Source organism: Ammospiza nelsoni, chromosome 21 (assembly GCF_027579445.1).
Source record: "Ammospiza nelsoni isolate bAmmNel1 chromosome 21, bAmmNel1.pri, whole genome shotgun sequence".
NCBI lineage: Eukaryota > Metazoa > Chordata > Aves > Passeriformes > Passerellidae > Ammospiza > Ammospiza nelsoni.
Window position 1 is genome coordinate 4,770,487 of NC_080653.1, and position 13,417 is coordinate 4,783,903.

Sequence of the window (13,417 nt, forward strand, 5' to 3'; positions counted from 1 at the left end):
TCAGTTTTGGTCTCCCCTCTGCAGAGGAAGGCTTGTCTCCTCTGAGCTGTGGGGTTGAAGGGAGGGTAATGGCATACAGCTAAAGCCATTGGGAAATTCCCTTTCCAGCAGCAGCCCTCTGCAGTGAGAGCTGCAGTGACCCAGGGCCCTGCATGCTGAGCCTGCAGCCTGAACAAAGCTCTGACTTCTCAAAGCTGGCTTTTCTGAGATAAGAAACTTGGTTATCAATCTATAATTTCCATTACCTTAAAGGAAATTTAAGCAAATGAGCCAACACAGGGTTGTGTGTTCTGAAGAGTGTCTAGTGCAGGGTGGGTGCGCCAAGGCATCAGTGCTGTAGGTGGTTTGGTCTGGTTTGAGGTGAGTTCTTCATGCTGGTGTGGGCCAGCAGAGCTGGGATATGGGTCTGTGGTGGGGCTGCTGCAGGCTCTGTGTGATTGCCAGCAAGCTGCTTGCTCCCATGTGGGAAATGGGGACCTGCCTCTTCTCTGCCTCTGTCCTGTACAAGTTTGGAGCTCCTCAAACAGAGCAGGTTGAGGTGAGAGCTACAGCTGCAAGGTTCTGGGTGATATAAATGACACCACCAGGAGAAGAGAGGCTGGTTTATGTTTTATCACATGCAGACAAGCTCTCCTTAGCTGATAACAACCAAACAAAAAAGCCTTTCATGAGCAGCAAGTGTTGCTGATACCGATCGATAAGGACTGTACAAGAGTGAGAGTAATTAGCTGGTGGAGGAGATCAGAGAGATCTGCTGGAGCCTCTTCAGATCAGGCAGTTTGATTTCTGATGTTTGATGCAGTTCTGTGGCTGCTCAGGGTTAGAGCAGCCCTGGCACAGCCTGTGCAGGGTGTTTGGTACCTGCAGTGCCCTGGGGCGCTGGGCTGGGTGCAGGCAGCTCTGCACTCCCTGGGGCTGGTGACAGGTGACAGGGCTGTGCTCAGCTGGGCTTGAGGTGCACAGGGACAGCCTTTGCCAGGGTCACCTGTCCCTGTTCCCTGTTGCTTCCTGGTGGTGTCACTGATTCATGAGCTCTGGTTTAATATCCCTGTCCCAGGGCTGGCTCAGGGGTGTGTGGAGTGTCAGGAGTTGTTCAGGAACATGCAAACTGTCACTGGGCTCCTGGTGAAATGGGCTCTTTTGCTCCCATTTTCAAGACTTCCCCAGTGCTGCTGGCCCTGCACACCCCACACAATCTGGCCTCTGTGTCAGTGCCAGCAGAGTGGCAATTCCAGTGTGCTCAAATGGCAGCATCCACCCCACAGCTTCTGCCAGGAGCAGGGGCTCAGCTGGGATGGAGCACAGGGGGAAGCTGAGCCGTAACAAAGGGCTGGGAGGTGCTGAGGCTGCAAAACTTGGGCTGAATCAACTTTATCCAAGTGGCAGAGGCTTAATGGGTGCTGCAAGAGAGCAGCAAAACAATGGAGAGAGGTGACAACAGAGCTGGGATCCTGCCCTGCCTCTGCAGAATGGAGTGTTCCCCTTGTCCCCCCTGTCCCCTCCATCCCTTCCCCACACAGCCCTGAGGATGAGCAGCCCTCTGTTCTGAGCTCTGCATGGTGGTGCAGCAGTTTCAGGTTCTCTGAGTTCCTGCAGCAGCTTCCTTGGGAGGGTGTTAAATCATTCCTTTGCCACAGGGCCAATGTGAGAGCAATACTAAGCAGGCTCTGCAGTAGCTCCATATGGATTGCTTTTGTCCTTGGATGGGAATGGGATTCTGGATTTAATCAGCAGAATTCAGCACTGGCCTCAGTAAATAGCAGGATGTGTCAGTGCAGTGCAAAGTTTTATATGTATCATTTCTAAATGGGATTTTAGCAAGTTTGTGTTAACCTGCTGGATCTCCAAGGTTTTCAGAGGGGAATGCAGTGGAAAGCACCTTTTCTAAAAGGAATAAGGAACAAGATCTTTTTCTACCACTTTTAAATATGCTCCCTCTGGGTCTTGGCTCCCTGGTGGTGGATTTGTTGGCAGACAGATCCCAGGCATTTGCCTCTGAGTGAAAGGGAAAGTTCTGGAATAGCCTGTGGAGTCTGGAGTGAGGAGTGTTTGTGAAATGGCTGTGTTGTCCCACCTAGGACTGAGCAGAAAGGAATGATGGCTTTGCTAAGGAGCAGGGGGGCAGTGGCAGAACTGTGGAGACCCAGAGAGGAGTGCACAGATAGGAACCAGCTGGCCCAGCAGCAGAGAACTTCCCCAAAATCCTGCCTCTTCTCCAGCTCCATCTACTGCATCACAGCTGGCTGCTGGTGCCAACTCGGTTCAAACACAAGGTAATGAAGAAACAAAAAAAAGAAAAGCCCTAAAAAGCCAGAATTTCAGGGAGATGTTTAATTTTAGGCATTTTTGTCATTAAACACCCAAGTACAGGGTTTTGTAGGTGCAGCATGCCTGCCAGAGCTCTGAAATCAGGAGGGACAGGGGAAGGATGCTCCTTTCCCAAGGATTGCTCACACCCTGAGAGCTCTGAGTCCTCCTTTGGGGTTGTATCCTCACAGCATCAGCATTCAAAGCATCATTTCCTTGTTTCTGAGCACCTTGGAACTCTGGGTCTTGACTAAATCAAACTTCAGCTGTCCCTGGTCAGGATTTCTGACACAAGTTGTGTAAAATGTTGTGCCCAGGCACTCACTGCCCTGCCGGCTGTTCATGGGGTGGCTGTGAGGATTAATAAATAAGGATTTCTACTGCATTTGAGATCTTTTCCTGGATGATGCTCTAGGAATCCATGGGATTGTTATCCAGATGCAAATAGGCCTGAAAAAGGGTTATCTTTCCACTGCCATGAAGGATGGGTCTAATAAAACCAAATTTAACAGGGTGCTGCATAGTCAGACTTTGTCCTGAGGGCTCTGTGATATCTTAGGTGGTTTCATTTTCATTATGAAGAAAAACCAATCCATGGCAGCACAGAAAGTGCAGGGTGGTTTGGAGCCCAGGGAGGTCATTCTGGTGAGCTGATCCCTGCTTTAAGAGCAAAACCTTTTCCAGGTAAAAGCAACACATGGAACCATTTTGTCAGCGCGCCAAAGCAGCTTCAGCAAAGGGGCAGAATGTGAAAATTTAAATGTGAAAATTTAAATATGAAAATTTAAATTCTTTGCCTGGGCAGCTCAGCATCGATTTTAACCAGGGGAGGGGTGCAGGAAAGTGCATTTGCATGGGGATGAGTGGTTTCAGCTGTTGGTGTGGCCTTGGGCATGACTGAAGGGCAGCACCACTGGGATGGTCCTGCCCAAGGCATTCTGCATCCAGCAGCCACATCCCATCCATGTGGCTGGGCTGGCTCTGAGGGGACTCTCTGCCTGCTTTGGGACTCTCTCTGTGCTGTAGCAAGAAAAAAAACCAGAGCCTTGCACTTAGAGCAGGACACAGAGTAGCTGGAGGTTCTCTCAAAGGCATGGATTCAGCTTAGGAGTCCCAGTGTGGTTGTGACAGCCTGGCCAGACAGAAAGCCAGATAAACTTTCCCAGGAATTGTTCTGGGGAGTTTGAGAAGGCGTAAAAAGCTTCCTTTATTAGTCTCCTGATATATTATAACCAACACTGTTCACCCAGAACCTTATTGGTTCTTAATAACCAATTCGTAATTACCCACTGGTTTATTAGGAACCACCCTTTGGTAAACACCTTATGAGAAATAACTATTTAAAACACTATCTGCAAGATTGTTTGTAATTCTTTGTCAGTCTTCTCAAACTCCCCAGAACAATTCCTGGGAAAGTTTATTTGGTTTTCTCTCTCTGACCAGGCTGTCCCAACCACAGTCCCAGTTGCCCATGAAGGGAACTCAGGGGAGGCCATGAGTTGGTCTAAAAGAAGAATAATCCCCAGACCCTCATGGAGCATGTTTAAGTGCAGCAATACAGATCATTCTTTTGGTTATGTTTGTTTAAAGCACATTTAGGGGTTTTATTTACATGTTGAATAAATGAGCCTGATGCATCCCTGCTCCTTTTGTGTCACAATGTGTCCTTCATTCCAAGGACAGGACAAGTGTTTTGTTTCTGGGACCTCTGCTCCTGGCTTCAGTGAACTAATCTCAATGTGAGTGCCTTTCCTACTGCTGCTCTTAAATCTACAGAGGATAAAACTTGCTCCCAAATGCTTCAGGATAGTGAAAGGAGAGGGTTAATTTATGCTGGTGGTTGTGTTTGGCTGTGGCTGTCCCCTGCTCCCCTTGGGGTGGGTCCTTGTCCCTTCTGTACAGCCATGAACAGGCTGGAAGGTGCCATTGGTGGCAGGCTTTGATTTCCCAGATGCTCAGCTCTCCCTCTGGAGTTGTGCAGGGATAACACCATCCTCTCCTCTGTGTGCTGTGCTGGAGATGCAGATCCTGCTGGTTTAGCACCTGTGCCCCAGGGCAGCTCTGTCCCTGGGCTCCTGGGGCAGAGATTTGTGTCAGCTTTGGCCAGTCCTGCTGAATTAACTGCTCCCTGCCTTTCTCCCTGCAGTGTGGATCTGCAGGAGCTCTGCAGTGGCAGCAGGAGTTGGTGGGTTGGGAAGTTTTTCCAGGCTCACTTGTGTTGGTGTCCTGCAGGTGAGCAGTCCTGCAGCTCCCAAACAAACCAGCTTTTGTCTGTTGCCAACAGGCAGACCTCTGAACGATTTGGGGGGAATATTTTACTCTGCATTGTGCTGAGCTGTCCCAGTGGCAAGGCACAGCACAGCAGAGGATAAGCCTGTGCATTTTGAAGCCCAAAGCCAATTTTGGGAAGCTGTGCAGGGGAGGATGCCCACAGCAGCTGGCAGGCTGGGACTTTGAGTTACATTTCTTCAGGGCAGAACAGAGATTTCAGGTTTCCTTCATCAGGTTAGCAGCTCCACACCAAATCATTCCTTGGCAGATGTGAGCACTTGCTCTTTCAGTTTTTGTGGGTGTGATGCTCATTTCCACCAGCTGCTGCTCAGTCCTCTGTCCTTCCCCCTTCATGGATGGCTGTATGGAAATGTAAGGCTGGATGGAAAAGGGGATTTGCAGCCAGCTGGCAGGAGACTTTGGTGGCTGTCACACAGTGTGTGGGTGGGACACTGCACCAAATTACCTCCCCTCTGCATCTGTCCCCTTCCCATCCCAGTCTGGTATTACTTTAGATGGATACCAGGTGTTTTAAAGCACTTGGGATGTGACATTGCAGAGGCCAGGCTCACTTCTTGTATTATTTTAAATGGATGCCAGGTGTTTTAAAGCACTTGGGATGTGACATTGCAGAGGCCAGGCTCACTCCTGGGCTCCTCAGCCCTGCAGGAACTTGTGCTGAGTCTCTCCTGAGAGCACCCAAGGTCAGACTGTCAGAACTGTAATGTTCTCACCTGGAAACTCAAACATCCATTGGCCATGTGAGCCATTGTTTGATGGCTTTGGTTTGTGCAGAGGATGTGTTTCTAATTTCTCTGTTCTTTGTTTCTGTGCCCAGCAGTCAGCAGTGTCCAGACCTGCTGGGGACCAGCAGCTGCCCACAGCGTTCCTCAGCTTTCATTAGATGGTGCAGAGGCAGGGAATGTATTCTACAAAATACACAGTTACATGAGAGAGAAAATGCTTTGTGGTTTTATTTTGTTTGTGTTTTTTACTTTCCTATAAGGAAGAAATAATAAAAAGCCTGGAGTACTTGCTTGCCTTAATTTCCACATTCAAATTTTCACATTCTGGCAAGCTGCAGGGATGTGCTCATATTGTCCATATTTGTTTTGGGGTTTTTTTAGAGGCTTTGGGAATCTCAGCCCTGTGGTATCAGGCATGACAGCAGACGCCTGCCTGAAGGGCAGCTCATCATCTCTTGAAGGAAAACTTCACTCCTCCCTCACCCTTATTTGCTCTCCCTCTATTACCATAATGAAATGTCAGCTTGCCACAGCAGCTCTGCTGCTGAGCAGATGTTTCCTCCTAATTGCTGTTGTTGCAGGGTTTGGGTGTTTATCCTGGCTGTTAGCATTAACTGCCTCCCAGCACAGCCTGGCCATGCAGTTGGTGCACATCTGGAAGAAGATGTAAGAACTGGTGCTCTCCAGCAAGTTTCTGTCTGCTGGATCTCCAGAGCAGCTTTTTAATGTGCCAAGGACAGCATCCCCCAAAAATGCTTTAAACTGAGGAGAAGGCTTTGCAGAAAAAACACCTGCAATTGTGACCTCCCATCCCCAGGCATGGCCTGCTGGAAAGTTGGTTTGAAAAGTGCAGAAATTTAAATAAAATTTGTTCATTCTTGGTCCCAAAGCACAAACTGGGATGCTCCACAGGGCAGGCTGCCTTTGTGGCACTGTGCAGGTCAGGTTTGTAAAGCAGGAAAGGGTTAGACCAGCATTTTCCTCCACCCAACATGTATTTCCTAGGAGATATGAAAAGTGCTCATGGAGGTATAAAAACAAACATGCTCTGTTGGCAAGAAGGAAATGTGAAAACAGTGCTTGGAGCCAGGGGAGGAAGGAGGCCATGGGGTCCTGGTCCTCTGGGGAGGGCAGGATTAGAGGATTTCCTCCTCCTCCTCCTTCAGTAAAGTCTCTTGGGTTTTCTGTTTTGGGGTCATTCCATGTTCTGAAGGTTGGTGGGTTTTTTATTTTTCAAGTTCTCTGAGTTCCTGAGAAATCAGCCACCTCCCTACAGCTCCCTGCTTCACTCAGTGGCCTGAAAATGTCTTTCAACTGCAATATTGCACAAGAGAGGTGGTTTGGGTGTTGTTTTCAGTGCATCTCAGCCTCCAGGCTCTCTGCAAGGGTTTTGTGTCATGTTGGATGTACAAGCTGGTGCCTTCATGGAGTGGGACAGAGCTGGAGATTCATGGAATGAAGGGCCAGGTCTGGCTGCAGGAGGGGTGAGAATGGCTGGGGTGATGCAAAGCAAGGTGAGGTTATTTCTCTGTTTGTGGGCTCGATTGAGAAGTTTAACTAAATAAAAAATGCCTCTTTGGGGTGCTGGTGCTTGCTCCAAGCTTGGAGCTCCCTTGTCCCACCTTTTATCTCCATTATTCCACCTTTTGAGCTGGAAATGCCCACTGATTTCTGAGCTGTTGGCTGAACCTGCCCTCAGCTGTTTGTCACCTGTTTCAGATGGTTCTGCCCCTCTTGATGAGCTTCACAGCACTGCAGTTTCAAAATAAATAAACTCAAAGTGAACCTCTTCATTTGGCTCCCATAAACCTCTGATACAGCAGATGGCCCAGCCCATCAGCTGGTGTGGTGAGGCCAAGCAAATCTGCAGGATCTGAGTGTTCTCCTTCTCCAGCAGCATTGGTTGTTCCCTCTGGCTGAGCTGTCCCTGAGTTTGTGGCTTTTCTTTGCATAATTCTGGATGTATTTCTGAGACTTGTGTTCCAGTGAGGCACCAAACAGGAATGGCTGTAGGAACCATCACGTTCCATCTCCACAGCAGCTGGGAGTGTGGTGCCCGAGCTTGCACCTTTATTTTCCCCTCCTGGGAAGGTTTCCCCGGGTGTGTTGGCTGCTCTGGCCAATTCTGCTCCCTTTTTTTCAGTGCACTACCAGAAGATCATCCACAGGGACATCAAGCCTTCCAACTTGCTCTTAGGAGATGATGGCCACGTGAAGATTGCTGATTTTGGTGTCAGCAATCAGTTTGAAGGGAATGATGCCCAGCTCTCCAGCACAGCAGGGACTCCAGCCTTCATGGCCCCTGAGGCCATCTCACAGACTGGCAAAAGCTTCAGTGGAAAGGTGGGTCTGTGCTCACAGGGGCTCCTGGGACCCCAGCATGGCACAAAGGGGGTTCTGCCACACCTGCCTGCTGGCTGTGGTACCAATTTGGGCTGACATTCAGTAAAATTGAAGCTCTCATTCTCTCCAGTCCAGCCAAAGCTCACATTGGTGGCTCTGTGACACTTTGCTGAGGATCCCTGCTAGGCAGGAGCCATGCCAGAGCCCTTTCCCTGTCCCAAGGGAAAGGAGGAAGCCTTTGATTCCCTCCCAAAATTAAGAAGCACAGGGGGCTGTGAGCACCAAGGCCATACCTTGATTTCCTGGAAGTGACAGATTGCCAAGGGTGATTTTAGGGATAACAGGGATTTTTTTTTGTCTGGAGAACTGTTGAAATTCAGCCTTGAATGGTGCAATTTCCTGTAAGATGGGGCTGCTTGTGCTCACAGCAGGGCAAGGGAGCAGTGCCTGGCCCAGCACAGCCCTCACTCCTCAGGTGTGCAAGAGCTGCCCTTAGGAGCCCAACTTCAATGGGACACAGAAATGTTAAATCCATACAAAGAGTGTTTTCTGAATTGCTGGGGAAATCCAGATCAGCTGTGTTGCCTCTCCTTTACCCTCTGTTCATGCTCTCTTTCAGGCCCTGGATGTGTGGGCCATGGGAATCACCCTGTACTGCTTTGTTTATGGCAAGGTAAGCTGCCTTTCAGTGCTGGAGCCCTGCTCTGCCTGCCTTTTGACTCATTCCTTTCCAAATAAAGGCAAATATTAGAGACAAAGACTTACCCTCTGTAAGCTCCAAACCCCCCTGCAGATCAGAAGGGGCTGAGGCTGTGATCTGTGGAAAGGATCATTCCCAGCACTGGGCCCTGAATGCAGAGCTGCAAACCCAGAGCAGCATCAGCAGCACCACCAGCAGTTTGTGGGGGGTTATTTTTATTTTCTGCATTTAGAGATGAGCCAGATAGAGACATAGGGCTGATCCCAAACTGCTGCAGCCCTTTGGGAACCAGATTGCAGAAAGCTCTGGCTGCCAAAGCTGAGTTGGGACTGATGGGGGGGGTCCAGTTTGGCAGAGGCAGCTCCTCAATGCTGTCCTGTCATGGCCTTTCCCTCCCCTGTGGCCAGAAGCCCCATGTCCCACCCCTGCTGTCCCTGGATGAGCAGAACAGGAGGTGTGAGCACCTCTGAACCCCTGAGCTCTGCAGATGCCACCACAGGCACCCAGCTCTGGGTCAGAAGTGGCCAGGAGAGGTGACAGAGGCACTTCATGGTCACCTGGCAGGCTGGATGAAGGAGGGATTCCAGTCCAGTTATGTATTCCCCAGATGCCTCTGCTGTTCTTCTGAGTTTTGTTTTTTTTTTTTTTTTTAATAAGGAATGAATCCATTTATTGTGTGTGGGAAGATTTCATTTATTTCCATCTCTGTGTGAAATCCAGGGAGTGCAGAGGTTGTACTTGGTGTTACATGAATGACAAATGCCTGAGTGATGCCAGCATCTTGGACAACTGGAAAATCTCTTTGTTTGTTTTACAGTGCCCTTTTATAGATGAATATATTCTGGGTCTTCATAATAGGATCAAGACCAAGCCTGTGGAGTTCCCAGAAGAGTGAGTAAACTTTGCTCAGCTGCTGTAAAATAAAGTTCAGTTTTCAGCATTATTCTCAGTGTGGCACAGTGGTCACCAAGGGGGATGGACGTGGGTGAGGTGCTCTGTGTTCTCCTGGGTCCTTCACGAGGGTTTTGTGCTGCTGTTGAGGTGTTCAAAGTGCTTCTGCTCTTCCTCTGGCCTTGTGCAGACAGGGACTAAAGGGAGTGGCTCTTTGGAAGTGAAGGGGTTCCAGGATCTTGGAAGTTCTGCCCCACCTGCTGACCCTGGGGATGTTGGATGGTTTGGTTGAGGTTTTCTCTCTCCCTGTGCAGAATGATTTAATGTTTTCATTTTCAGAAGCAATGTGGTGATGAGCCTTGGTCTTGGTCTGAATAAACACATCCCCCTCCTGTGGCCTTCCCTTGGAGCAGGGGAGCTGGCTGATGGAAGGATGTGCAACCACAGCTCAGCAAATCCCTCTCCTCCAGCACACCCCAGGAACACATGGCTTTGTCTTCTGCACTGGAGAGAGGAAAAAACCTGGCAGTTATGGAAAAACCAGGAATTAATTCACCTGGGATCTACTGAGGGTCTGCTCCCCCCTGCTTTGGTCAGGGAAGGAAACCCCTGTGGGGCACAGTGCAGGGCTGGGGTGGTCACAGAGTGTCCTCAGCAGGGCAGGACAAGCCAAGGCCACTCAGTGGACACCCCAAGGCCACTCATCCTTTTCCCTATGACTTTAATCCTGTGTTGTGCAGAAATCAGTCTAATGCCCAGAAATGTGAAGTGATTTTATATCACTTAACTGCACGGAGCAGTGCAGGTGCAGTACTGAGCTGTAAGTGCTTGTGGGCAGAGTGGCAGGAGGGTGACACTCCCTGTGTGCTCAGTGATGCTCACCATTCATGGTGCTCCGTGGTCACCATTCCTGCAGCCTCAAGTGCTGGCCACTCCTCAGCATCTCCTCCAGCTTCAGGCCTTTGGTGACTTCTGCTGGTGAGGAATTTGTTTCCCCTGGTTCCTGACAGATGAATTAGCCAGAGCTGGACTCTTTGTTTTCCTTCCCAAATCCACACATTAGTCAGGCAAAGAATTCTTGACCTAATTGCTCATTCCAATAAAAATCTACAGATAAAATGACTTGATTTGGAGAAGCACAAATGAAAACTCCATTGAGAGGCAGGTGTGGTATTGGAGAGGCAGGGAGGGATGTTGTGAGGCTGCCTGTGGGATGTGCATGTATCCAACATCTATGGCAAGGCAAGACTTCTATGAGATGCTCACTGAATTTTCACATCAGAGTAAAGAGCTACCTTGGCAGTCCCAGACTTCTGAAGAAGAAAAGGGGACACTCAGGGTGCCCTCTTTAGACCCCTGGGCTGCATTAATTACCCTGCACTGAGAGGAGCCACAGCCCTGCAGGCAGCTCAGCCCCTCAGTCCTGCACAGGACTCTGGGGCTCAGCCCCCTTTAGGGCACACACAGACCCCAGGGTGGGTAAGAGCACCTCTGGCAGGCTCAGGTGGCTGAGTTGAGGCTTTAGGAGCACAGAGGCTGCTCATGCTCCACTGCTGTGTCCCCACCTGCAGCTGGAACAGGACTTTGTCTTGCAGCACAGCAGCCAAAAACCCCAAACCTGTTTATGTTCCCCTGGCATTTTTCTCCCTTGCTCAGGGCTGCCAAAACTGCCACCCCTCCCTCAGCCACCTTGTATTTGGGTTAGCAGTCAGCTCACAAGTGACTGTTCCCATCTGTCTCTGCAGTAAGTTATTAACATTTAATGGGCTAACAGGCTTGTGCTGAGATCTGTTCCTTCATTCAGGCATTTCCTTCAGCCATAATTGGACTGCATGATTTATGTGGATTCCTCAGTGACCTGTTCTCCCAGTCTAAAAAAAGCTGCACCCCTGATTAGGTTGTTGGAGGAGCTGAGGGTTACTAGGTGTTGACAGCTGTCCAAACCACATCTATTTGTTAGAGGTGGCCACAGAGATGGAATTCACTGGAGTGGATCCACCCTGACCTCCCACAGAATTAGCACCTCTCTACAGTGAGGAGTATTTTGGTTTCAATTTATTTCACCATGGCTACAAAAGACACATTCCTGTTTGCAGAGAGCCCATGGAAAACTCCTTGCCTGTTTCCTGACAACCTTTAGGACAGATGGATCTGACTGTAACAGTGTCACCATCCTTAGAGACACCAGGATAAATATTTATGGCGCTGGAGTTCTCATTCATGTCACTGAGTCCTTGGCAGGACAGGAGGCAATGGGCCTAGCTCACCCCCTGAGGATCCTGGCATGACTAAAAAGCAAAGCTGAAGCTTCCCTTCAAACATGTGGCAGCAGAGGCAGCAGCTCTGCCAAGTCTCTCCTGGTGAAGCCCAGGTCAATGTTCCCTGACCTGCAGGCACCCTGTAAAGTGAGCTGGGTGCTGGCAACCCTCCTGAATGGATGCTGAGCTCTGTGCTTGGCATCTTCCTGAGGGCTCTTATAGGCTGTGAGAAATCCCAGGCAGTGCAGGCTTTTCCAAGGAAAAATGCCACTGGGCACAGAGTTCACCCCGTGCTGCAGAATGGAGAGAGGGAAAGCAGACTGATGTGATCTGTTACCTGGCCATAACCCACCTGACACTGGGAGATCCTTTTCCCCATGACTTTAATCCTGGGTTGTGTAGAAATCAGTCTGGTGCCCAGAAATGTTAACTGATTTTACATTCCATTTATTTTACTTCAAGTAAAATTGTTGACACTTGGGCACAGAACTGATTTTGAGTATTTCTTTTAAATGCCATCTCACCTGCATCAGTGTGGTGTCTGGAAGGAATCTGTTCATTCTGAGCTGCTATATCTCTTCATTCTGAGCTGCTAAATGCACTGTCACTGCCCATGGCTGTTCCTCTGGAGCTCATCTCAAGAGCAGCACTGTTCTTTCCATTCCAACTGAAATTGTCACCCGAGTCTCTGAGGACTCATCCTGTTCTTCCCCTTGTCTGGTCACTACTGCCTGTGTACAGCCGAGCCTTGATGCAACTCTAAGTGTTTAGACTTCAAACTGAACCCCCTTCTTGCCTCTGAACAAGCAGCATTTCCTTGTGGTTGTTTGTAAAGATCTCATAGCCAAAGTCCCAATAAAATATTCATGAATTATTAAACAGCAGCTCTGTTTTCATCAGACTGAAATATCCCTTGCTGTGATGTGGTTTGTATTTTGGTTTGTGATCGTTTATTCCCTTCTCTGCAGAGCAGGTGGGCACAGCACCTGGTGCTCACTCTTGTTTCCAACCTTCCTGGGGAGTGACATTTTGTGCTGCTGAGTTGCATCTCCATGAAGAAACACAATTCTTCAGGAGTCATTTGTGACACAGACTTTCAACTGCCTAATGCAATCCAGTCACATGCTGGCATTTTACTGCAGCAGCACTTTGATCATTCAGATCTGGTGCATTTTAAAGGCATCTCCTGCATCATTAACCACAGGAATCATTGCAGCCTGTGGGCTGCAGGACCAAGGGCTCCATGTCAAGGGAGTGGCTTCTGGGTTCAGGTGCCATCACGTTTAGATCTTGGAAATAGGGTTAAAATTTTTGATGTATTTATCTTATTTGCATTTGTTCATTCCCTCCTGTTGTTAGCCCAAGGCTGAGCCTTGCAGGTAGAGGATAGTGAGTTACAGGCTGCCTGCAATCTGTGATCTGGAAGCAAGTTAAATTACAGAACCTGGAAGAATTTAAATAACACAACCTGGAAGCTTAGCTGGGAACTTGAATGTCAGATGGGGGTGTTTTATCCAGCATACCATTGCTCATGATGCAGGTTCAGCAAATTAAGCTGTGCCCCTCTTGATTCACAGAGTTCATCTCCACTTCTGCTCTCAGGAGCACTTTGTTCTTCCAAATCTCCCCTCAGAAATTCCCTGTCTTCAAGAATGTCCTTAGACCCTCTCACCTGTCCCTCATGCTGCATTTTGGGTGTGTGCTGCTGTATTAGGGGGCAGGACAGGATAACCAAGCCAGGATAACCAACATAGAATAACCAAGCCCTGCAGCAGTGACTGTGGTGCCTTCCTTTTTTCCAAGCCAGCTTTGCAGAGAAAATACCTCCTGAGCAGAGCAGATTCTCTGCCAGGTAACTGCAGTAAGAAATGTGCATTGCTGCATTTACAGCTCCCTGGTTA

The 13,417-nt window shown here is 49.1% G+C and overlaps 1 protein-coding gene across 4 annotated transcripts in view; it reads left to right on the forward strand.

Moving 5' to 3' along the window:
- The window catches only part of CAMKK1 (calcium/calmodulin dependent protein kinase kinase 1), a 99,755-nt gene that overhangs the window by 71,491 nt on the left and 14,847 nt on the right, over positions 1–13,417 (forward strand). For all 4 annotated transcript variants that reach the window (XM_059486970.1, XM_059486971.1, XM_059486969.1 and 1 more), the window contains 3 exons: positions 7,468–7,667; positions 8,287–8,340; positions 9,185–9,258. In XM_059486970.1, the coding sequence (XP_059342953.1) occupies positions 7,468–7,667; positions 8,287–8,340; positions 9,185–9,258 (328 nt within the window). The remainder of the gene's footprint in view (positions 1–7,467; positions 7,668–8,286; positions 8,341–9,184; positions 9,259–13,417) is intronic.